The following is a 26,763-nucleotide window of genomic DNA, read 5'->3' on the forward strand; positions in this document are numbered from 1 at the left end:
ATACAAAGTTATTACATTATTATATTTTTATAATATCCTGTTGTCTAATTAACTATATTCTTCTTTAAAAAATGTTTAAATTTATTTTTTAAACTTATTTACTTAATTTATATTTATTTTTGGCTGCATTGGGTCTTTGTTGCTGCACACTAGCTTTATCTAGTTGCGGTGAGCAGGGGCTGGCTACTCTTCGTTGCAATGCACGTGCTTCTCATTGCGGTGGCTTCTCTTGTTGTGGAGCATGACCTCTAGGCACACAGGCTTCAGTAGTGTGGCAAATGGGCTCAGGAGTTTTGGCTCACAGGCTCTAGAGCACAGGGTCAGTAGTTGTGGCTCACAGACTTAGTTGCTCCATGGCATGTGGGATCTTCCCGGACCAGGGATCAAACCCATGTCCCGTGCATTGGCAGGTGGATTCTTAACCACAGTGCCACCAGGGAAGTCCCTAAAATTTTTTAAACACAATTATTTTGAAGTTTCTTACATATTTCTCAGTTGTATGTAGTTTTTTAAAAGTGAATTTTTCCCATTCATACATCTACTAATACTTTCTAATTGACAGTTTGTTTTCTGACATACTTTGTAACTTTTGATTGTGAGCTTATCTTCAGCAGGAGTTGTTTCTCTGTGAATCTCAAGGGCCCTGAGTTGTGGAAGAAACCCCGTGGAGCCAGTTTGGTGTTTGACTTTGCTGTGGCTTTCACTAGTATAGGACTTATTTTATTTTCTCTATTTAAGGTTTCCAAGCTTCTTGGGAAGTGCTAATTTAGACCTCAAATGGTGCAGGTTTGGAGTGCTGGTATCCTGCCAATTCTTTGTCCAGATTAGCTGGCTTCTGTACTACATTCCTCAGACCAAATAGCCTTTTTAGCTCACTGCTATACATAGAGCCTAGAATCTTGACTCCCAAGCTATATCTGCAACATATGTGTTAGGTTTTTGAACAGTTAGTCTAACATTTTTACTTAATTAGTACTGGAGGGAGACTTACTGCATTTGCTTTGTTCCTCATATTGACCAAGAATCTTTTTTGGTGATGTAAGAAACTTTTCCAGTTGTTTCTTAAAATATATTTTTGATGACTGATATGGAAGCTAGCACTAGCATATGTTAGAAGTCCAAAACTGTCAAATTTGGAATACGTATTTATGCAAATTTGGAGTCATTCTGAAACAAGAAATACAGATTCTTATGACACAACAATGACATTTATAAAAACTTACATTTTTTTAAGAATCAGGAGTGAAGAGAATTCTGTAATATATATGTCTATATTTAAAGTAACTTCCATATGCTGTTTCTTAATCATGTGATTTTCTGGTAACTTTAATATCTGAACTTTTTCTGTGACATAACATGGACTTTGTGTCAGGTATGAGATAAATGCAATAGATAAGATTTAGAGAAAAGTAGATGTACTTCACGTGTATGTGAAGAAATTTGATGATATAAGGAAAAGGTAAGAAAGTGAATAATATGTTCTAAGAATGACTCATAATCCACAAACTCAGATATTCAGAGAATGTAGCTTTATTTTTTATTAAAAGTTATTTGTACATGTAAGTACACAGTGGATATCTGTTGAATAAATGAATGAATTTAAATTTCTATTTTGGGCCCTCTTTCTATTGGAGGCTAGAAACTAAATCTTAATCGGTCAAGCCTTTCTCCTCTTTTTACCTCTAGGTCTATGTTCTAAGTTTCTAGAACCTTCCAAGTGTCAGCATGTTGAAGGTGGGGTGGAATTTGGCCTTACTGATACCTACTGAGCTTATACTCAGAAAGACTGAGAAAGAAAGGTATTTATTTTCTTTCTTGTATTGACTGAAAGATCTTTACTGTCTACTAGTGCCAGATAAATGCCATCCTATGCTGCTCCCTTACCATGCTAAGCGTAAGACACTTCTGAGACCTTGCTTCCTCCTTAGACTATATTCTAGAGATTGGAAGTTACAGGTTTCCTGCTATACAGACCCCAAACCTGATGGTATTTTCTGTCCTATCATCCTCCTCCCAGTTTTAAGCTGAGGTGAACATGTTGTAGAGTACCTTTTTGGAGATCCAGTAGGCTCTTGCTCCAATCCCATAAAAACTTTATCTAGTATGTGTTGAGTATAAAGAGATAGGAGGAGTGGGAAAAAGGTTTTCTAAATCTATCATTTATACTCAGAATCCTAGGCTTTTGAAACTCAAATACCAAATATTTAATAATTTAATTCCTTTTTTATCTACATATTGCTGTGTCATCCATTCTTTGAGGCAGTTGAACATTATCTGTTTCTGCCTGAATGGAGAAGAAGGGTTATGTATAACCAATATTTGGAACAAATTTAATTAATATATAAAAGTTTTTCTGTGATAGAGAAACAAAAGAAAATTAAGGAGAATGTAATAAGGCAAGAAAAGAGCCCAAGAGGTTCAGTAAAGAAGAGAGAAGACTGATAAAGACCACTTTGCTCTCTAAAGTAATGTGTGACATGCTGTGGCTTAGAAGTAACTAGATTTAGTGGATCTGGAACTGATTGATGGTTGTAGGGATTGTTGCTGGAGGCTTAAAAATGGCTTTTGATAAAGAGCTGTGTTCTTTCTGTCATGGCCCAATGGGACTTCTCACCTGCCTGGAAGTCAGAAACTAAGATCTTTGACTTCTTTTTAAAGTGTTCAAAAGAAATAGGGGAATGCAAATCAAAATGAAATTGTGAATTCAGAGATTTTAAGATTTATGAGGAAAAAAACTAAAATTATGAAACCAGTGTGTCCTCCATTCAAATGAGAATTAGCTTCTGCTGATTTTGTTTTCAAAATGCCTTAAATTCTCAACACAACCACTCTGGCTCAGGACCTTGGTACACCATGCCTTAATTATTGCTTCTTTGTGCCATTTAGCACTCACATTCTTGAAACTATCTCTTCACATTTTTTTTTCTTTTTTAAAGAATTAGTTCAGAGGACTTAATTGCTTCATATGTTCACCACAACATCCCTAGTGCCTTGTGTATCCCTGCCATGACTGAATTGTATCCCCCCAAAATTCGTTCCTTGAAGGTCTAACCCGTTCTGTGACTGTATTTGAAGATAGGGTTTTTAGGAGGTAATTAAGGTTAAATGAAGTCATAAGGGTGGTGTCCTAACCTGATAGGATTGGCTGCCTTATAAGAAAAGGAAGAGAAAGAGGTCTCTTTCCACACCTGCAGAGGAAAGGCCATGTGAGCACACAATGAGAAATGGGTGTTTGCAAGTCAGGAAGAGGTTTTTCACCAGAACCCAACCATGCTAGCACCCTGATCTTGGATTCCCAGCCTCCAGAACTGTGAGAAATAAATGACTATTGTTTCAGCTTCCCAGTCTATGGTATTTTGTTATCACAGCTCAAGCAGACTAAGAAAATCCCCAAGGCCTGAAATAATGCTTTGCTTACTCAATAAATATTTGTTGATTGTGGTGGAAATTAGCAATGCTATATTCCATTCAGGAACATAATGAGACATCTCAGGCTGACATGCAGTGACTGTACTGTAGTAGGCTTTGCTGACCATACAGTCTCTGTCACAACTACTTAGTTCTGCTATGGTGACACAAAAATAGCCATAAAAAATACATAGACCAATGAGCATGTCTGCATTCCACTGAAGTTATAGTTACAAAAAAATCCAGATAGCAGGTCGTATTTATTACATAGGCTATACTTTGCCCATTCCTGACCAGTAGCAAATGACCCACCTTAGCTCTCAAGGAATATTTCCTACTTCTTATTGGAAAAGCTGTCATCCAGTCAGATTGACAGGTGCCTCATCCACAAATTCCATGATTTCCCCAAATTGTCTCCTTGTCTTAAATTTTCTCTCCGCTTATCTCCCTGATTCCTATTTCTATTCTTCCCTCTAAGTTCTGGAATTAGGAAACATAAATAAAACATAATCCATGCCCACAAGGGTCTTAGAAATGTAATAAAGGGGGGCATATGTAGATAGTCAATATAGGTATTATGGAAGGTATAAAAAGAGTAGGCTCATAAAGGAAGAGGTAGAATGTTTACAGAGGGTAGAGTAATAAAAGGACAGTGATCAGGCCTCACAGAGGAAATGATAAGGTGCAAGATGGAACACTACAAGAAATAAGACAGGGGAAAGTGGGAGGAGGAGCAAGTCTACAGAGAGCACGGAGGGGGCAGGCCAGCGGGGGGGAAAAAAGAGAGAGAGAAAAAAATTGAAATATAAAAAGCAGTTCATCCTATTTATGTAAAATATGTGTGTATGTAGGTTAGAAAAAAGACTAAAAGATCAATATCTACTAACTTGCAGAGATACAATGATATGTTGGTTAATGGGAAAAGTGACAGCAGAGTATTTATGTGCACATGTGCTTTTATGTTTTGCATGAGCCAAGAGAAAGCATGAAAGGATTCACCACTGTTTACTCAGGGATGGTTGCATCTGGAAGGTAGGAAGTGGACAGGGTGGAGATGGTTATTGTGATTTTAGCTATAAGTAAGAGAAACTTGACTGACAGGAGCTTGACAGGTCAGTGTTTATTTTTCTCATACAAGTCTAGAGATTGTCAGTTTGTGCAATCAAGGATGCAGACTCTAACTCTGTCTCCACTTTCCTACTATTCTCATGCATGTTGCCTCATGTTGCAAGATGGCTGTAACAGATCCAAATATCAGAATCATCATGTTCAAAGAAAGGGAAGAGATATTATTAGCTCTTCCTCCCCTTTTCATTGGGAATGCCAAAGCTTTCCCAGAAACTGTCGTCATACTTTCCTTATATCTCATTGGCCAAAGTTGGGACAACTCTAGCTGTGAGAAAACCTGGGTAAACAACTATTTAGGCTTTCTGGATTCTGTAAGAGAAAACAGTTCTTATAAAGGAGAAGAGAGTTGGAGAAATTATTGGGTTATCCCACTAATAGTGTCTGCCACCACTTGCTTTGCTTATATTATAATATTGTATTGTTTCATTTGTTACCATAATTGTGTGTTCCTTTTTTAAGTAGAAAATAAAGCTCCAAATTCAAACTTGCTACCAGCCCACCAGCTGGCCTCTCAACCTAAAAGTGTCATATTTCTGTACATCATAATAATATGGAAAAAGGAGAGGAGAAGAAGATGGTGGCAGGCATGCATTTTTAACACAGTGACCTCATTCGCTAGTTAAGTAACATGGTTTGGTCAATTATCTGTAAACTGATTTACTTGATTTGTAAATCCTTTACCTAAGGCTGCGTGGAGGTTTCGCTGGATTGAAAAGTAAAAATATCCCTTTCCTCTAAAAGACAGAGCCAGCAATGTATTAGAAAGATCTGTTTGGCAGATCTGTGTGGCAGCAGTATAGAGCATGAACTGTAGGGATCGTGAAAGAGAAGGAGACTCTTAAGTCCACACAAGATTTTGAGGGCTGAACTGAGGCAGTAACAATAGGAAGAGAAAAGGGGAGTAAATTAAAGGCCTTTTAAACAAGTGGAATCTATATGAATTGATTGCTGGAAAGTTGTAGAACATGAAGATAAAGGAAAAATCTGAAAGGACTGCTAAATTTCTTTCTCAGAGCAGTAACAACTGGATTGTGGTGACAGTCACTAAGATTTTGGATGAGGCCGAGGTTTAAGGGAAAAGTTGACTTACCTTTGAACATGTTAATGTTTTCCTGTGCCTGGGTGGCAAATCTACAGAGAGATGGAAATCTACTAAATTAATAGATATCCATAGATTAATGGATTGGGGGTTTAGGAGAGTGATTTGGGCTAAATATAGAGATTCTTGGATTTTGGATGAGGCCGAGGTTTAAGGGAAAAGTTGACTTACCTTTGAACATGTTAATGTTTTCCTGTGCCTGGGTGGCAAATCTACAGAGAGATGGAAATCTACTAAATTAATAGATATCCATAGATTAATGGATTGGGGGTTTAGGAGAGTGATTTGGGCTAAATATAGAGATTCTTGAGTCATCAGCGTAACAGGTAGTGGCTAAAAACTATAGAAATTAAAGAGATTGCTCAAGGAGAACAGGTACTGTTAGAAAAGAAAAGGTCCAAGGCTGGGCACTACAGAATACCAGTGTTTAGTGGGTGGCCAAAGGAAGAAAAGCCAGAAATGGAAACAGGGTTAGAAATTAAAGTGAGACTCCACGTAAGTGGCATTCTTAAAAAGGACAGTTTTAAGAGAAGAAATTGGCCAACAGCGTTAAATGCTACAGAATTGTCGAGTACAATGAGGACTAAAAATTGGCTGCTGGATGTGGCGATTGGGTCATAGATAGATGACCTTTGGCTAGAGCAGTTTTATTTTAAGTAGGTAGTGGGAAATAATAGGCAGAAATTATATTCTTTTCTTTCCAGGAACTTGACTCTGAAGGGAAGGAGAGAGGTGATTGTAGCTAGATGGAAACACAGCATCCAAGGAGAGGTTTTTCTGTTGTTTTTAATAGGAGAGATTTGTACATGTGTATCTTTAAGGAAGAACATATCAAGAGAGAGGATAATCTTCATTTTGTTTTTTTGGTTTTGAGGGGATTTTTTAATTGACGTGTATTTGACATGTAACATTATACTAGTTTCCAGTGTATAACATAATGATTCTCTATATATATGTGTTGTGAAATGATCACTGCAAGTCTGGTTAACATCTGTTACCATACACCGTTTTAAAAATGGTTTTTTCTTATGATAAAGACTTTTAAGATCTAGTTTCTTAGCAACTTTCCAACATACAGTACAGTATTATTAGCTATAGTCATCATGCTGTACATTACATCCTCATGACTTAATTATTTTATAGCTAGAAGTTTATGCCTTTTGACCCCCTTGACCCATTTCTCCCACCCACCCATCTCCCACCTCTGACAACCACCAATCTGTTCTTTGTATCTATGAGCTTGGTTTCTTGTTGTTGTTGTTTAAATTTCATATATAATTATTGTCTTTCTTTGTCTGACTTATTTCACATAGCATAATGATCTCAGGGTTCATTCATGTTGTCACAAAGGGCAAGATTTCATTCTTTTTTTTATGTCTGAATAGTATTCCAGTATGTGTCTATGTGTGTGTGTGTATGTGTGTATAAATACCACAATTTCTTTATCCATTCATCCATCATTAAACACTTAGGCTTTTTCCATACCTTGGCTATTGAAAATAATGCTGCAATGAACATAGGGGTGCGCATATCTTTTTGAAATAGTGTTTTTGTTTTCTCCGGACAAATACCCAGAAGTGGACTCTCTAGGTCATATAGTAGTTATATTTTTAATTTTTTTACAAGAACATAAAGCTTTTATTCTGAGTTAGTAAAACAAATGAAAAAAAATTAAACCAAAACTTGTGAAAGGTTTTTAAATGATTTATTACTAATATAAACATACATATGCTCAAAGCACTTTTTAAAACTTTTAAATTGTAATTTAACCAGAACCTCTGTTAATAACTACTATAAGCAGTTAGGCCAAATCTTATGTTCTGGTAACCAACATATTGGGAATTAACTAATAACCTGAAACTGAAGAAATCAAATACATAAAAAAAATGACTATTTTAAAGTAAGAGTATAAGAATAGGAGTTACTAAGAAATTATCACCACTGAAGCTTTTCCTTGGAAATATCTTATTTTAAACTTACAGTGAAGACAAACAAGGTGGGCAGAATATGTATAGCTACAAAACAAATGCAGTGATGAGTTACATCAGAAAGAGGGAATGCATTTTGTAATCCACAGGATCAGATTTGTGGCTCTAAGCAATTACCAGTAAATATTTGAGTGTTCTTCCTATTCTATCAACTTTAAATTTAAACTGAGTTACAGCAGTTTCACTTGTATTAATAGTTGGCAAAAGCAAATTAGAAGAAACCTAAATTAGTCTTTTTTAACTGGGTAGGATTTACCTCATTCATCGGAACCAACCCACTTCCCATCCTTAGAGCCAAAAAATGTGGATATTGGCCTATTTTAATACTTTTCTAGTTCAGATGGAAGTCATACTATACACAGCCTTTGATTTTAGGAACCAGCACAAAGTAAAAATCAACTACTCACTTAAAAAGGAAAGGAAGGAGAAGGTTCAAGCTATTCCAATCTTTCTGTAATGCAAAATCCATTCATAAGTTGGCCAAATTGTAATTAACTTCTAAAAACTCCTTGAAAATTATGAGTTTCAATTTTAAATGAAAGAACTTGAATAATTTTCAAAGAATCAAGTATAATTTATAAAAGATCTTTACCAGTACACATATGTTCCATCATATTTTGTATTGAACAATAGGCTGATTACTTCATTGTGGCATATACTTCAGAACCTAATTTTTCAGACGGGCTCACTGACAATCCAACCACTTTAAGGAATTTATCAGTTATCTACAGGCTATACGTGGCTGGCAGGTATAGCCAGGTCACACAGCAAGTTTAAATATTCCAACCTCAATCACAAGAAACAATCAGAGGGGGAAATGACACATGATTGCAATATACTAAGGCAGCAGATAAGTCATTCTTCACCTAGGTCAGCAGCTTCCAGTAAAATCGTGTGCACACATTTAATGAATGAGTCTGCTCTAGTTTAACTATGAACATGCCCCTGAATTAGAAAGAGAGATAAGAATTGTGCTTGCAATTCTAGCTGATGAATTCATTCAATTTTTATAAGGCAAATAATGTAGAAAGTTAGAACAGAATTTCTAGAACCATTTATCCTGTGATGTTGTAAAATCAAAGTACTACTTTATTAAATGAGTTATTTTATACAATATGAACATCAATATAATTACAACTGTAAAAAAATATTTTATAACAAGGATGGACTGATTTTCAGATTTCCAAATCAGAGTCAACTGTACACTTGCACAGAATTGTCTTTGCATGAAGCCCAAAAGGGAACAGCATAAAAATGAGTGTTTCTGTAGCCCCTTTATTTTTACCGATCAACAGTTTGTTAGAAAAGCAGCTGCAGGTTTGTTACCTAAGATCTGAGACAGGAGAAGAGTCAAAGGTGTCACAAATTCCCCTGTAAACAATTTTATGCCTGAACATCAGCTAATTCTGGAGGAAGTGGAGTCTTAGGATGCTTGCTCTCAAAGTGCTGCTTGAAGGTCTTAGGGTCTGGCATTTGTGTCTTACAGACAGTGCAGATACATATTAAGGCAGCTTTAGCAGCAGCCCTTTGATCATGTCCTTGTTTCTTCTTTTGTCCAGCTTTTTGGCATTTTTCTGCTGAGATAGAATCGTCTGCTGTCCACGAGCCATATCTGGGCCGGGACAGTCTTGCATCAGAGAAACCACGCAGCGCGAGAGGGCCAGGGGAGGTGGCAGGAGGGAGAGTTATTTTTAATTTTTTGAGGAGCCTCCATACTATTTTCCATAATTACTGCACCAGTTTATATTCCCACCAACAGCGCACAGGGTTCCCCTTAATCCACATCCTAACACTTGTTATTTGTTGTCTTTTGGATAATAGCCGTTCTGACAGGTATGAGATGATATCTCATTGTGGTTTTGATTTGCATTTCCCTGATGATTAATGATGTTGAGCATCTTTTCATGTACCTGTTGTCCATCTGCATGTCTTCTTTGGAAAAATGTCTATTCACATCCTCTATCCATTTCTTAATTGGATTGTTTGGGTTTTTTTGCTACTGGGTTTTATGAATTCTTTATATATTTTGGATATAATCCCCTTATCAGATATATGATTTGCAAATATTGTCTACCATTCAGTGGGTTGCCTTTTCATTTTGTTGATGATTTTCCTTGCAGTGCAGAATATTTTTAGTTTGATGTATTAATTTTATTTTTAAAATTAAAGGAGTGCTAATACATAGGAAAAAACACTAGGAAGAGAAACATATATAGTCTTCGTGATTATTTTTAAGAAACCAATTTGACCATCAATTTAATCAGTAAAGCCTTTGTGGAGAGGTGGGAAGATTTTCAAATGAAAGACATATATCTGATTTGAAATTAGATACCAATTTTAGAAATGTTAAAATGTTGAGAAAAACCAAATCACAATCAAAGACATATGTAGTCAGACTTTTTTGCTTTGCAATCCTACTTGATATAAACATAGGTAATATAGATCATTGCTTATCCCAGCTTTGCCCAGCTCAGCCTCACATTGCATCTGAACCAATCCTTGCTAAGCTTGTTACCTTACGAGGTACCAGAGGATGGGTCAAAACCTGTCTTGCCACCAAGTATAACCTGTGCCTTCTGTTGAGTTGGCCACCTTTAGACTTCCTGATTTCCACTACTGTTTCAGCTTGGACTGGAGCTCTGAATTACATAATTCATGCCTTAATAACTTTGTAGCCATCTTTTGTCTCTTTCCTCTGGGTATTAAGACCCATTCACCTTTCCCCCGCCATGTCTAGAGGCTTACATCAAACACAGAATTCCAGGGCTTCCCTGGTGGTGCAGTGGTTAAGAATCTGAAAAAAAAAAAAAAAAAAAAAAAAAAAGAATCTGCCTGCCAGTGCAGGGAACATGGGTTCAAGCCCTGGTCTGGGAAGATCCCACATGCCATGGAGCAACTAAGCCTGTGTGCCACAGCTACTGAGCCTGTGCTCTAGAGTCCGCGAGCCACAACTACTGAGCCTGCGTACCACAACTACTGAAGCCCATGTGCATAGAGCCTGCATTCCACAACCAGAGAAGCCATTGCAATGAGAAGCCCATGCACCACAATGAAAAGTAGCCCCAGCTCGCCGCAACTAGAGAAAGCCCACGCGCAGCAACAAAGACCCAACACAGCCAAAAATAAATAAATAAAATTAAAAAAAAAAACAAAAAGCACAGAATTCCTGAAATGTCATAACTTTCACTACTGCTATGGAAGCTTTGATACCCTGTTTTTCATACCTTGCCCTTTGAATATTGATATCAGCCCAGATTAAAGGCATTATTACCCTGGGTGCTGTAATTTGGATCACTAGCCACCCTCCTTTGGGGATGTTCAACAATTGAAATCCTGTCCCACTTGCGTCTCCAGCTGAGTAAAGGATTATACCCCACCTCACAGCCAGCCCTCAGGAGACAAAATAAAATTTAAGCATTGTTTTTATGAATAATATCCACAATATTTGTTTCAAACATTTAAAATGGTACAGAGGCTCTGGCTTTGGAGGTCAGATCCTAGGGAGAGGACTGAGGTTGGCTCCATGAACACAGCCTGAAGGGGGCTAGTGTGCCACAGCTAGCCGGGAGGGAGTCCGGGAAAAAAGTCTGGACCTGCCTAAGAGGCAAGAGACCATTGTTTCAGGGTGCGCGAGGAGAGGGAATTTAGAGCACCACCTAAACGAGTTCCAGAGACAGGCGCGGGCTGCGGCTATCATCACGGACCCCAGAGACGGGCATGAAATGCTAAGTCTGCTGCTGCTGCAGGCACCAAGAAGCCTGTGTGCAAGCACAGGTCACTATCCATACCTCCCCTCCCGGGAGCCTGTGCAGCCCACCACGGGCAGGGTCCTGTGATCCAGGGACAACTTCCCCAGGAGAACACACAGTGCACCTAAGGCTGTTGCAACGTGACACCGGCCTCTGCCACCGCAGGCTCGCCCCTCATTCCATGCCCCTCCCTCCCCCCCCAGTCTCAGTGAGCCAGAGCCCCCGAATCAGCTGCTCCAAACTCCATCCCTCTGGTGACCTACACACATAGGCGGGGCCAAATCCAGAACAGAAACAACCCCAGGATCTGTGTGAACAAAGAAGAGAAAAGGAAATCTGTCCCAGCAGCCTCAGGAGAAGCGGATTAAATCTCCATAATCAACTTGATGTACCCTGCATCTGTGGAATACCTGAATAGACAACAAATCATCCCAAAATAGAGGTAGTGGACCTTGGGAGCAACGATATATATATATTTTTCCTTTTTCTCTTTTTGTGAGTGTGTATGTGTATGAGTCTTTGTGTGCTCTTGTCTGTATAGCTTTGCTTTTAGCATTTGTCCTAGGGTTCTGTCTGTCCGTTTTTTTGTTGTTGTTTTTTTGTTTTTAGTATAGTTTTTAGCACTTGTTATCATTGGTGGATTTGTTTTTTGGCTTGGTTGCTACTTTCTTTTTTTGTTGTTTACTTTCTAGTTTTTTAATTTTTAATATTTTTTTATTTTAATAACTTTTATTTTATTCTTTTTTTTCTTTCTTTCTTTCTTTCTCTCTTTTCTTCTGATCTCTGTGGCTGGCAGGGGCTTGGTGCTCCAGCCGCATGTCAGGCCTGTGCTTCTGAGGTGAGAGACCTGAGTTCAGGACAATGGCCCACCAGAGATTTGCCAGCTCCACGTAATATCAAACAGCGAAAGCTCTCCCAGGGATCTCCCTCTCAATGCTAAGACCTAGCTGCACTCAACAACCAGCAGGCTACAGTGCTGGACATCCTATGCCAAACAACTAGCACGACAGGAACACAACCCCACCCATTAGCAGAGAGGCTGCCTAAAATCATAATAAGGTTACAGACACGCCAAAGCACACACCGGTCACAGTCCTGACCAACAGAAAGACAAGCTCCCACCTCATCCATGAGAACACAGGCACTAGTCCCCTCCACCAAGAAGCCTATACAACCCACTGAATCAACCTTAGCCACTAGGGGCAGACACCAAAAACAACGGGAATTACGAACCTGCAGCCTGTGAAATGGAAACTCCAAACACAGTAAGTTAAGCAAAATGAGAAGACAGAGAAACGCAGCAGATGAAGGATCAAGGTTAAAAACTCACCAGACCTAACAAATGAAGAGGAAGTAGGCAGTCTACCTGAAAAAGAATTCAGAATAATGATAGTAAAGATGATCCATCTTGGAAATAGAACAGAGAAAATACAAGAAGAGTTTAACAAGGACCTAGAAGAACTAAAGTGCAAACAAACAATGATGAGCAACACATGAAATGAAATTGAAAAGTTTCTAGAAGGAATCAATAGCAGAATAACTGAGGCAGAAGAATGGATAAGTGACCTGGAAGATAAAATAGTGGAAATAACTACTACAGAGCAGAATAAAGAAAAAAGAATGAAAAGAATTAAGGACGGTCTCAGAGACCTCTGGGACAATATTAAACACATCACCATTCAAATTATAGGGGTCCCAGAAGAAGAAGAGAAAAAGAAAGGGACTGAGAATATTTTTGAAGAGATTATAGTTGAAAACTTCCCTAATATGGGAAAGGAAATAGTTAATCAAGTCCAGGAAATGCAGAGTCCCATACACGATAAATCCAAGGAGAGACACACCAAGACACACATTAATCAAACTATCAAAAATTAAATACAAAGAAAAATATTTAAAGCTGCAAGGAAAAAACAACAAACAACATAAAAGGGAATCCCCCATAAGGTTAACAGCTGATCTTTCAGAAGAAACTGCAAGCCAGAAGGGAGGGGCAGGACATATTGAAAGTGATGGAAGGGAAAAACCTATGACCAAGATTACTATACCCAGCAAGGCTCTCATTCAGATTCAATGGAGAAATTAGAACCTTTACAGAGAAGCAAAAGCTAAGACAGTTCAGCACTACCAAATGAGCTTTACAGCAAATGCTAAAGGAAATTCTCTAGGCAGGAAACACAAGAGAAGGAAAATATCTACAATAAGAAACCCCAAACAATGAAGAAAATGGTAATAGGAACATACATATCGATAATTACCTTAAATGTAAATGGATTAAATGCTCCAACCAAAAGACATAGACTGGCTGAATGAATACAAAAACAAGACCCGTATATATGCTGTCTACAGGAGACCCACTTCAGACCTAGGAACACATACAGACTGAAAGTGAGGGGATGGAAAAAGATATTCCATGCAAAAGGAAAACAAAAGAAAGCTGGAGTGGCAATTCTCACATCAGACAAAACGGAGTTTAAAATAAAGACTATTACAAGAGACAAAGAAGGACACTACATAATGATCAACAGATCAATCCATGAAGAGATATAACAATTGTAAATATTTATGCAACCATCATAGGAGCACTTCAATACATAAGGCAAATACTAACAGCCATAAAAGGGGAAATAGATAGTAACACAATCATAGTAAGGGACTTAAACACCGCACTTTCACCAATGGACACATCATCCAAAATGAAAATAAATAAGCACAAGCTTTAAATGATACATTAAACAAGATAGACTTAATTGATATTTATAGGAAATTCCATCCCAAAACAACAGAATATACTTTCTTCTCAAGTACTCATGGAACAGTATACAGGGTAGATCATATCTTGGATCACAAATCAAGGCTGGTAAATTTAGGAAAATTGAAATGGTATCAACTGGCTTTTGGGACCACAACACTATGAGACTACATATCAATTACAGGAAAAAAATCTGTAAAAAATACGAACACATGGAGACTAAACAGTACACTACTTAATAACCAAGAGATCACTGAAGAAATCAAAGAGGAAATTGAAAACTACCTAGAAACAAATGACAATGAAAACATGACAACCCAAAACCTATGGGATGCAGCAAAAGCAGTTATAAAAGGGAAGTTTTTAGCAATAAAATCCTATCTCAAGAAACAAAAAACATCTCAAATAAACAACCTAACATTATACCTAAAGCACTTAGAGAATAAGAACAACAACAAAAAAAAAACCAAAGTGAGCAGGAGGAAATAAATCATAAAGATCAGATCAGAAATAAATGAAAAAGAAATGAAGGAAACAATAGCAAAGATCAATAAAATGAAAAGCAGTTTCTTTGAGAAGATAAACAAAATTGAAAAACCATTAACCAGACTCATCAACAAAAAAAGGGAGAAGACTCAAATCAATAGAATTAGAAATGAAAAAAGAGAAGTAACAACCAACACTGCAGAAATACAAAGTAGCATGAGAGATTACTGCAAGCAGTTGTATGCCAATAAAATGGACAACCTGGAAGAAATGGACAAATTAGTAGAAAAGCACAACCTTCTGAAACTGAACCAGGAAGAAATAGAAAATATAAACAGACCAGTCACAAGCACTGAAATTGAAACTGTGATTAAAAATCTTTCAAGAAACAAAAGCCTAGGACCAGATGGCTTCACGGGCGAATTCTATCAAACATTTAGAGAACAGCTAACACCTATCCTCAAACTCTTTCAAAATGTAGCAGACGGAGGAACACTCCCAAACTCATTCTGTGAGGCCACTGTCACCCTGATACCAAACCAGACAAAGATTTCACAAAGAAAGAAAGCAACAGGCCAATATCACTGATGAACATAGATTCAAAAATCCTAAACAAAATACTAGCAAACAGAATCCAACAGCACATTAAAAGGATCATACACCATGATCCAGTGGGGTTTATCCCAGGAATGCAAGGATTCTTCAGTCTATGCAAATAAGTCAATGTGATAAACCATATTAACAAACTGAAGGAGAAAAACCATAGGATCATCTCAATCCATGCAGAGAAAGCTTTCGACAAAATTCAACACCCATTTATGCTAAAAACCCTGCAGACAGTAGGCATAGAGGGAACTTACCTCAACATAATAAAGGCTATATATGACAAACCTACAGACAACATCGCCCTCAATGGTGAAAAACTGAAACCATTTCCACTAAGATCAGGAACAAGACAAGGCTGCCCACTTTCACCACTCTTATTCAACATAGTTTTACAAGTTTTAGCCACAGCAGTCAGAGAAGACAAAGAAATACAAGGAATCCAAATTGGAAAAGAAGAATTAAAGCTGTCACTGTTTGCAGATGACATGATACTATACATAGAGAATCCTAAAGATGCTACCAGAAAACTACTAGAGCTCATCAATGAATTTGGTAAAGTAGCAGGATACAAAATTAATGCACAGAAATATCTTGCATTCCTATACACTAATGATGAAAAATCTGAAAGGGAAATTAAGAAAACATTCCCATTTACCACTGCAACAAAAAGAATAAAATATCTAGATATAAACCTACCTAAGGAGACAAAAGACCTGTAGGCAGAAAATTATAAGACACTGATGAAAGAAATTAATGATACAAATAGGCGGAGAGATATACCATGTTCTTGGATTGGAAGAATCAACATTGTGAAAATGACTCTACTACACAAAGCAACCTACAGATTTAATGAAATCCCTATCAAACTACCAATGGCATTTTTCACAGAACTACAACAAAAAGTTTCACAATTTATATGGAAACACAAAAGACCCCAAATAGCCAAAGCAATCTTGAGAACAAAAAATGGAGCTGGAGGAATCAGGATCCCTGACTTCAGACTATACTACAAGGCTACAGTAATCAAGACAGTATGGTACTGGCACATAAACAGAAATATAGATCAATGGAACAGGATAGAAAGCCCAGAGATAAACCCATGCACATATGGTCCCCTTATCTTTGATAAAGGAGGCAAGACTATACAGTGGAGAAAAGAGAGCCTCTTCAATAATTGGTGCTGGGAAAACTGGACAGGTACATGTAAAAGTATGAAATTAGAACACTCCCTAACACCATACACAAAAATAAACTCAAAATGGATTAAAGACCTAAATGTAAGGCCAGACACTATCAAACTCTTAGAGGAAAACATAGGCAAAACACTCTATGACATAAATCACAGCAAGATCCTTTTTGACCCAGATTCTAAAGAAATGGAAATAAAAGCAAAAATAAACAAATGAGACCTAATGAAACTTAAAAGCTTTTGCATAGCAAAGGATACCATAAACAAGACCAAAAGATAACTCTCAAAATGGGAGAAAATAGTTGCAAATGAAGCAACTGACAAAGGATTAATCTCCAAAATTTACAAGTAGCTCATGCAGCTCAATATCAAAAAAACAAAGAACCCAATCCAAAAATGGGCAGAAGACCTAAATGGACATTTTCCGAAGAAGATATACAGATTGCTAACAAACACATGAAAGAATGCTCAACATCATTAATCATTAGAGAAATGCAAATCAAAACTACAATGAGATATCATCTCACAGTGTTCAGAATGGCCATCATCAAAAAATCTAGAAACAATAAATGCTGGAGAGGGTGTAGAGAAAAGGGTACCCTCTTACACTGTAGGTGGGAATGTAAATTGATACAGCTACTATGGAGAACAGTATAGAGGTTCCTTAAAAAACTACAAATAGAACTACCATACAACCCAGCAATCCCACTACTGGGCATATACCCTGAGAAAACCATAATTCAAAAAGAGTCATGTACCAAAATGTTCATTGCAGCTCTATTTACAATAGCCAGGACATGGAAGCAACCTAAGTATCCATCAACAGATGAATGGATAAAGAAGATGTGGCACATATATACAATGGAATATTAGTCAGCCATAAAAAGAGAGGAAATTGAGTTAATTGTTGTGAGATGAACGGACCTAGAGTCTGTCATACAGAGTGAAGTAAGTCACGAAGAGGAAAACAAATACTGTATGCTAACACATATATATGGAATCTAAGAAAAAAGAAAAAGGTCATGACAAACCTAGGGGCAAGATGGGAATAAAGACACAGACTTACTAGAGAATGGACTTGAGGATATGGGGAGGAGGAAGGGTAAGGGTAAGTGAGAGAGTGACATCGACTTATATACACTACCAAACGTAAAATAGATAGCTAGTGGGAAGCAGCCACATAGCACAGGGAGATCAGCTCGGTGCTTTGTGACTACCTAGAGGGGTGGGATATGGAGGGTGGGAGGGAGGGATATGCAAGAGGGAAGAGATATAGGAACATAGGTATATGTATAACTGATTCACTTTGTTATAAAGCAGAAACTAACACACCATTCTAAAGCAATTATGCTCCAATAAAGATGTTAAGAAAAAAAAAAAGCTCTCCAGAAAGTGGGCATAGAGGGAACATACCTCAATATAATAAAAACTGTATATGATTAATTTATATTTTTTATTGCTGAGTAGTATTCCATCATATGAATGTACTAAAGTATTTTTATTTGTGCCTCCAGAAATCCTCTTAGCCTCACTTGTCTAGGCCTTTGGTCACTTGTTCTGGCCTAGCTACCACCTCAGAGAACAATTCAGCTGGGCTCTGCCCAGCAACTGCTCTAGCAAGCAGATTAATAGTAATTGCCTCTTAGGGATTCTTTATTACCACTGAAGCATGGGATGCAGTGAGATCCACCTGGTTCTAGTGTGTGTGTAACCTGGATGTGAGGAGGTGTTAATGCTCCCTAGCGCAAATGTTGGACCAATAGGAGGTGGGCACCAGCAGATAAATTCTTCTCTCTTTATCTCCCAACAGGCTGTAACTCATAGTACATGCATGTGGGCCGTAATAGTTCATAGACCCTTTCTGAAGACTACTTTATACCAATTAAATTTCTACTCGTAAATTCATCTCCTTATGTTTGCTCTCCCTTTTTCTCTCTCTCTCTTTTTTTTTTTTCACACCTCTGCACTCCCTAATAAAATAGTGTCATATAAACTTTTGCCTCAGGCTCTACATCCTGGAGAACTCCAGCTAATGCATCCAAATGTAGACATTTAGGTTATTTTTATTACTTTTGTTTATTTATTTATTTATTTATTTTTTGTGGTACGCAGGCCTTTCACTGTTGTGGCCTCTCCCATTGTGGAGCACAGGCTCCGGATGTGCAGGCTCAGTGGCCTTGGCCCACAGGCCCAGCCACTCTGTGGCATTTGAGATCCTCCCGGACTGGGGCAGGAACCCTTGTCCCCTGCATTGGCAGGCAGACTCCCAACCACTGCGCCACCAGGGAAGCCCTAGGTTATTTTTAGTCATCTTTCTTGTGTTCACTTTTAGTGTTTCTCTAGAGTCCTACCAGTATGACAAGTATGTTTTTCTCCTTTACCAGTCTTAACATTCTCCAAGTTTACTCATGTTTACTGAGCATCTTCTATATGCCAAGCATTCTCCTTAGAAATAAGAATATAATGGTTTAACATAATATTCATGATTCCTACTTGATGGGAAGAAGTTTATGTAGAAATGGTATGAGAGCTGTTGATTAGCCATTTCTACTCACTCTATTACCACACTTCCTTTGCTTTATTCTGCCAATAGTAGAAATATGAGTATTTTCAGAAACATGAATATTGGTATATTTGTAAAATACTTAGATTCAAAACCCTTTTTTCGTAATGTGGCCACAAGATATATCAGACTACAGTGACAGGGACTTGAAAATGGACAGTAAACATCTTATAGGGAAGATCTGGAGAGCACTTAGTTTCACACAAAGTACAGTTTCTCAAGTAGGGCTACTGACATATCAGGATTGGCCTCCTGATACTCATCCCATATCATTTCTCCCACTGTTTTGTTCCTTAATTTAAAAAACAGACAATGGGTAGTGGAAAAAAGGTTTATAGTTTAAAATATGGTATCATTGAGTATGGCTGTCATGGATATATTCTTAAAGATGCTTAATTTAATGTTAGTAGCTTTAGCTAGTTGAATGTTACAAATTTTGTTGACTTAAGGCTAAAATTCTATCCAGGTGGTAAAAGAGAAGTTTTTAATCCAGGCAGTGGTCAAGTTTTTTAAGCTGTCTGTGAATCCCCTGATACTTATGCAAAATAACATATATAGAAAGTACGTCAGTTTTTCTTGGGGGAGAGAGCCATAACTTTCATAAGAATCCCAGAAGGACCCGGGGGGGTGAAAAAAACAAGGAAAAGCATTAAAAATCAATGAGTTAAACATGCTACTGCATGTGTAATATCAATGCTGCAATGTTTTTGCAATCAGTGCTCTCCTGTCCCAGGATTGTGGAGAAATATATAATTAGAGATGGTGCCACCCTCCTCCCAAGATCTATACTATCTGCTTGGCCACAGGAGGTAGCATCTTCTGTACTTCTCTTGAAATGGAGGTTTGACTATGTATGGGAAAGCTCTTTCTACAATTTGTGGAATTCTCACATACCACCTGTTTGGTTTTTCAGTAGGAAAAGGGTGACTTTTCTAACTGTATCTTATAAACTTATACAAAGATAACCTATCTTTATACATGATGGCAAAATATACATTAGAAGTACATTTCAGTCAATAACAACTTTGTTGAAATAATAGTTCAAGAAATACCTAGAGATAATAGTTTGACTGAAACAATTAAAAATAAAATGATAAATTTAAATAATTGTGTTTATTACTCTCATCAGATGGTTCAGGCACATATATGTTATTCTTTTAATATTTTGTACACTGATTGAGATGACTTAGTTTCTTTTTTAAATTTCAACTTTATTTTATTTTTTATACAGCAGTTTCTTATTAGTTATCTATTTTATACACATTAGTGTATACATGTCAATCCCAATCTCCCAGTTCATCACACCACCACCCCCAGCCCCCCAGCGTTCCCCCCTTGGTGTCCATACATTTGTTCTCTACATCTGTGTCTCTATTTCTGCCTTGCAAACTAGTTCGTTTGTACCATTTTTCTAGATTCCACATAAATACATTAATATACAATATTCGTTTTTCTCTTTCTGACTTACTTCACTCTGTATGACAGTCTCTAGATCCATCCACATCTCTACAAATGACCCAATTTCATTCCTTTTTATGGCTGAGTAATATTCCATTGTATGTATGTACTACATCTTCTTTATCCATTCGTCTGTCGATGGGCATTTAGGTTGCTTCCATGACCTGGCTATTGTACATAGTGCTGCAATGAACATTGGGGTGCATGTGTCTTTTGAATTATGGCTTTCTCTGCGTATATGCCCGGTAGTGTGATTGCTGGGTCAAATGGTAATTCTATTTTTAGTCTTTTAAGGAACCTCCATACTGTTCTCCACACTGGCTGTATCAATTTACATTCCCACCAACAGTGCAAGAGGATTCCTTTTTCTCTACACCCTCTCCAACATTCGTTGTTTGTAGATTTTCTGATGATGCCCATTCTAACTGCTGTGAGGTGATACCTCATTGTAGTTTTGATTTACATTTCTCTAATAATTAGTGATGTTGAGCAGCTTTTCACATGCCTCTTGGCCATGTATGTCTTCTTGAAGAAATGTCTAATTAGGTCTTCTCTCCATTTTTGTATTGGGTTCTTTGGTATTTTTTAATATGAGCTGCATGAGCTGTTTATATATTTTGAAGATTAATCCTTTGTCCATTGATTCATTTGCAAAATATTTTCTCCCATTCTGAGGGTAGTCTTTTCATCTTGTTTAAAGTTTCCATTGCTGTGCAAAAGCTTTTAAGTTTCATTAGGTCCCATTTGTTTAGTTGGTTTTTATTTCCATTACTCTAGGTAGTGGGTCAAAAAATATCTTGCTGTGATTTATGTCATAGAGTGTTCTGCCTGTGTTTTCCTCTAAGAGTTTTAGATTGTCTGGCCTTACATTTAGTTCCTCAATCCATTTTGAGTTTATTTTTGTGTATGGTGTTAGGGCGTGTTCTAATTTCATACTTTTTAAAATACAGCTGTCCAGTTTTCCCAGCACCACTTATTGAAGAGGGTGTCTTTTCTCCACTGTATATTCTTGCCTCCTTTATCAAAGATAAAGTGACCATATGTGCATGGGTTTATCTCTGGGCTTTCTATCCTATTCCATTGATCTATATTTCTGTTTATGTGCCAGTACCATACTGTCTTGATTACTGTAGCCTTGTAGTATAGTCTGAAGTCAGGGATCCTGATTCCTCCAGCTCCATTTTTTGTTCTCAAGATTGCTTTGGCTATTTGGGGTCTTTTGTGTTTCCATATAAATTGTGAAACTTTTTGTTGTAGTTCTGTGAAAAATGCCATTGGTAGTTTCATAGGGATTGCATTGAATCTGTAAATTGCTTTGGGTAGTATAATCATTTTCACAATATTTATTTTTCCAATCCAAGAACATGGTATATCTCTCCATCTATTTGTATCATCTTTAATTTCTTTCATCAGTGTCTTATAATTTTCTGCCTACAGGTCTTTTGTCTCCTTAGGTAGGTTTATTCCTAGATATTTTATTCTTTTTGTTGCAGTGGTAAATGGGAGTGTTTTCTTAATTTCCCTTTCAGATTTTTCATCATTAGTGTATAGGAATGCAAGATATTTCTGTGCATTAATTTTGTATCCTGCTACTTTACCAAATTCATTGATGAGCTCTAGTAGTTTTCTGGTAGCATCTTTAGGATTCTCTATGTATAGTATCATGTCATCTACAAACAGTGACAGCTTTACTTCTTCTTTTCCATTTAGATTCATTTCTTTTTCTCCTCTGACTGCTGTAGCTAAAACTTCCAAAACTATGTTCACTAATAGTGTTGAGAGTGGGCAGCCTTGTCTTGTTCCTGATCTTAGTGGAAATGGTTTCAGTTTTTCACCATTGAGGACAATGTTGGCTGTGGGTTTGTCCTACATTGCCTTTATTATGTTGAGGCAAGTTCCCTCTATGCCTGCTTTCTACAGGGTTTTTTATCATAAATGGGTGTTGAATTTTGTCGAAAGCTTTCACTGCATCTATTGAGATGATCATATGGTTTTTCTCCTTCAGTTTGTTACTGTGGTGTATAACATTGATTGATTTGCATATATTGAAGAATCTTTGCATTCCTTGGATGAACTCCACTTGATCATGGTGTATGATCCTTTTAACCTGCTGTCGGATTCTGTGTGATAGTATTTTGTTGAGGATTTTTGTATCTATGTTCATCAGTGATATTGGCCTGTAGTTCTTTGTGACATCTTTGTCTGGCTTTGGTATCAGGGTGATGGTGGCCTCATACAATGAATTTGGGAGTGTTCCTCCCTCTGCTACATTTTAGAAGAGTTTGAGAAGGATAGGTATTAGCTCTTCTCTAAATGTTTGCTAGAATTCTCCCATGAACCCATCTGGTCCTTGGCTTTTGTTTTTTGGAAGATTTTTGATCAAAGTTTCAGTTTCATTGCTTGTGATTGGTCTGTTCATATTTTCTATTTCTTTCTGGTTCAGTCTTGGAAGGTCATGCATTTCTAAGAATTTATCCATTTCTTCCAGGTTTTCCATTTTATTGGCATAGAGTTGCTTGTAGTAGTAATCTCTCATGATCCTTTGTATTTCTGCAGTGTCAGTTGTTACTTCTCCTTTTTCATTTCTAATTCTATTGATTTGAATCCTCTCCCTTTTTTTCTTTATGAGTCTGGCTAATGATTTTTCAATTTTGTTTATCTTCTCAAAGAAACTGCTTTTCATTTTATTGATCTTTGCTATTGTTTCCTTCATTTCTTTTTCATTTATTTCTGATCTGATCTTTATGATTTATTTCCTTTTGCTCACTTTGGGGTTTGTTTGTTCTTCTTTCTCTAATTGCTTTAGGTGGAAGGTTAGGTTGTTAATTTGAGATGTTTCTTTTTTCCTAAGGTAGGATTGTATTAATGTAAACTTCCCTCTTAGAACTGCTTTTCCTCCATCCCATAGGTTTTGGGTCATCGTGTTTTAATTGTCATTTGTTTCTAAGTAGCTTTTGATTTCCCTTTGATTTCTTCAGTATTCTTTTCCTTAGTTAGTAGTGCATTGTTTAGCCTCCATGTGTTTGAATATTTTACAGATTTTTTTCCTGTAATTGATATCTAGTCTCATAGCATTGTGGTCAGAAAAGATACCTGATATGATTTCAATTTTCTTAAATTTACCAGGGCTTGATTTTTGACTCAAGATATGATGTATCCTGAATATTCTATGAGCCCTTTAGAAGAAAGTGTATTCTGTTGTTTTTCGATGGAATGTCCGACAAATATCAATTAAGTCCATCTTGTTCAATGTATCATTTAAAGTTTTGTTTCTTTATTTATTTTCATTTTGGATGATGTGTCTTTTGGTGAAAGTGGGGTGTTTAAGTCCCCTATTAGGATTGTGTTACTATCGATTTCCTTTTATGGCTGTTAGCATTTTCCTTATGTATTGTGGTGCTCCTATGTTGGGTGTATAAATATTTACAATTGTTATAATATCTTCTTGGATTGATCTGTTGATCATTATGTAGTGTCCTTCTTTGTTTCTTGTAATAGTTTTTGTGTTAAAGCCTGTTTTATCTGATATGAGGATTGCCACTCCAGTTTTCTTTTGATTTCCTTTTGCATGGAATATCTTTATCCATCCCCTCCCTTTCAGTCTGTATGTGTCCCTAGCTCTGAAGTGGGTCTCTTGTAGACATTATATATAAGGGTCTTGTTTTTGTATCCATTCAGCCAATCTGTGTCTTTTGGTTGGAGCATTTAATCCATTTACATTTAAGGTAATTATTGATATGTATGTTCCTATTACCATTTTCTTAATTGTTTTGCATTTGTTTTTGTAGGTCTTTTCCTTCTCTTGTGTTTACTGCCAACAGAAGTTCCTATAGCATTTGTTGTAAAGCTGGTTTGGTGGTACTGAATTCCCTTAGCTCTTGCTTGTCTGTAAAGGTTTTAATTTATCTGTCAAATCTAAATGAGATCCTTGCTGGGCAGAATAATGTTTGTTGTAGGTTTTTCCCTTTCATCACTTTCAGTATGTGTTGTCACTCCCTTCTGGCTTGCAGAGTTTCTGCTGAAAAATCAGCTGTTAACCTTCTGGGGATTCCCTTGTGTGTTATTTGTTGTTTTTCCCTTGCTGCTTTTAGTATTTTTTCCTTGTATTTAATTTTTGATCATTTGATTAATATGTGTCTTGGCGTGTTTCTCCTTGGATTTATCCTGTATGGGATTCTCTGTGCTTCCTGGGCTTGATTGACTATTTCCTTTCCCACATTAGGGAAGTTTTCAACTATAATATCTTCAAATATCTTCTCAGTCCCTTTCTTTTCCTCTTCTTCTTCTGGGACCCCTATAATTCAAATGTTGGTGTGTTTAATGTTGTCCCAGAGGTCTCTGAGACTGTCCTCAATTCTTTTCATTCTTTTTCCTTTATTCTGCTCTGCAGTAGTTATTTCCACTATTTTATCTTCCAGTTCACTTATCCGTTCTTCTGCCTCAGCTATTCGGCTATTGATCCCTTCTAGAGAATTTGAAATTTCATTTCATGTGTTGCTCATCATTGTTTGTTTGCTCTTTAGTTCTTCTAGGTCCTTGTTAAACGTTCCTTGTATTTTCTCCATTCTGTTTCCAAGATTTTGGATCATCTCTACTATCATTATTCTGAATTCTTTTTCAGGTAGACTGCCTATTTCCTCTTCATTTGTTTAGTCTGGTGGGTTTTTACCTTGCTCCTTCTTCTTCTGTGTTTCTCTGTCTTCTCATTTTGCTTAACTTACTGTGGAGTCTCCTTTTCGCAGGCTGCAGGTTCGTAGTTCCCGTTGTTTTTGGCATCTGCCCCCAGTGGCTAAGGTTGTTTCAGTGGGTTGTGTAGGCTTCCTGGTGGAGGGGACTACTGCCTGTGATCTGGTGGATGATGCTAGATCTTGTCTTTCTGGTGGACATGTCCACGTCTGGTGGTGTGTTTTATGGTTTCTGTGACCTTCTTATTATTTTAGGCAGCCTCTCTGCTAATGCGTGGGCTTGTGTTCCTGTCTTGCTAGTTGTTTGGTATAGGAGGTCCAGCACTGTAGCTTCCTGGTTGTTGATTGGAGATGGTTCTTGGCGTTGAGATGGAGATCTCTGAGAGATTTTTGCCATTTGATATTACGTGGAGCTGGGAGGTCTCTGGTGGACCAGTGTCCTAAACTTGGCTCTCCCACCTCAGAGGCACAACCCTGACGCCTGGCTGGAGCACCAAGAGCTTGTCCTCCGCACAGTTCAGAATAAAAGGGAGAAAAAAAAAGAAAGAAAAGAAAAGAAAGAAGGAAGGAAGGAAAGAAAGAAAGAAAAAGAGAAAGAAAGAAAGAAAAAGAAAAAGAAAGAAAGAAAAAGAAAGAAAAAGAAAGAAAGGAAATAATAAAATAAAATAATTAAAATAAAAAGTAAAAAAATAATTATTAAAAAATTTTTGAAAGTAATAAAAAGAAAGAAAGAAGAGAGCAACCAAACCAAAAAACATATCCACCAATTATATCAAGCACTAAAAACTATCCTAAAATCAAAAAAATCAAAAAAAAACGGACAGACAGAACCCTCGGAAAAATGGTAAAAGCAAAGCTATACAGACAAAATCACACACAGAAGCATACAGATACACACTCACAAGATAGAAATAGGGAAAAAAATATATATATATATCATTTCTCCCAATGTCCACCTTCTCAATTTGGTATGATTCGTTGTCTATTCAGGTATTCCACAGATGCAGGATGTATCAAGTTGATTGTTGAGATTTAATCCACTGCTCCTGAGGCTATTGGGAGAGATTTCCTTTTCTCTTCTTTTTTCGCATAGCTCCTGTGGTTCAGTTTTATATTTGGCCCTGCCTCTGTGTGTAGGTCTCCTGACGGCGTCTGTTCTTAGCTCAGACAGGACGGGGTTAAAGGAGCAGCTGATTCGGGGGCTCTGGCTCAATCAGGCCATGGGGAGGGAGGGGTATGGAATGTGGGGCGAGTCTGCGGCAGGAGAGGCCAGCGTGACATTACACTAGCACAAGGCGCACTATGTGTTCTCCCCGGGGATGTTGTCCCTGTTTCACGGGACCCTGGCAGTGGTGGGCTGCCCAGGCTCCCGGGAGGGGAGGTGTGGAGAGTGACCTGTGGTTGCACACAGGCTTCTTGGTGGCTGCAGCAGCAGCCTTAGTGTCTCATGCCTATCTCTGGTATCTGCACTGATAGCCGCAGCTCACGCTGGTCTCTGGAGCTCCTTAAAGCAGTGCTTTTAATCCCTTCTCCTCGTGCACCAGGAAACCGAGAGGCAAGGAAGAGTCTCTTGTTTCTTCAGCAGCTCCAGACATTTTCCTGGACTCCCTCCCAGCTAGCTATGGTGCAGTAGCCCCCTTTAGGCTGTATTCACT

The 26,763-nt window shown here is 37.6% G+C and overlaps 1 protein-coding gene and 1 pseudogene across 8 annotated transcripts in view; one reads left to right on the top strand and one right to left on the bottom strand.

Moving 5' to 3' along the window:
* The window catches only part of RNF180 (ring finger protein 180), a 299,183-nt gene that overhangs the window by 163,728 nt on the left and 108,692 nt on the right, over positions 1-26,763 (top strand). The window contains exon 6 of one of the 8 annotated variants that reach the window (XM_067031027.1): positions 1,687-1,738. The exons of the other annotated variants lie outside the window; for them this stretch is intronic. Within the exon in view, the coding sequence (XP_066887128.1) occupies positions 1,687-1,707 (21 nt within the window). The 3' untranslated portion in view covers positions 1,708-1,738. Of the gene's footprint in view, positions 1-1,686; positions 1,739-26,763 lie in introns of those variants that run through there. 8 annotated transcript variants of the gene reach the window in all.
* On the bottom strand, positions 8,792-9,233 carry LOC136794161 (zinc finger protein 706 pseudogene; annotated as a pseudogene).

The sequence above is a fragment of the Kogia breviceps genome, chromosome 4 (assembly GCF_026419965.1).
Source record: "Kogia breviceps isolate mKogBre1 chromosome 4, mKogBre1 haplotype 1, whole genome shotgun sequence".
Classification (NCBI taxonomy): Eukaryota; Metazoa; Chordata; class Mammalia; order Artiodactyla; family Physeteridae; genus Kogia; species Kogia breviceps.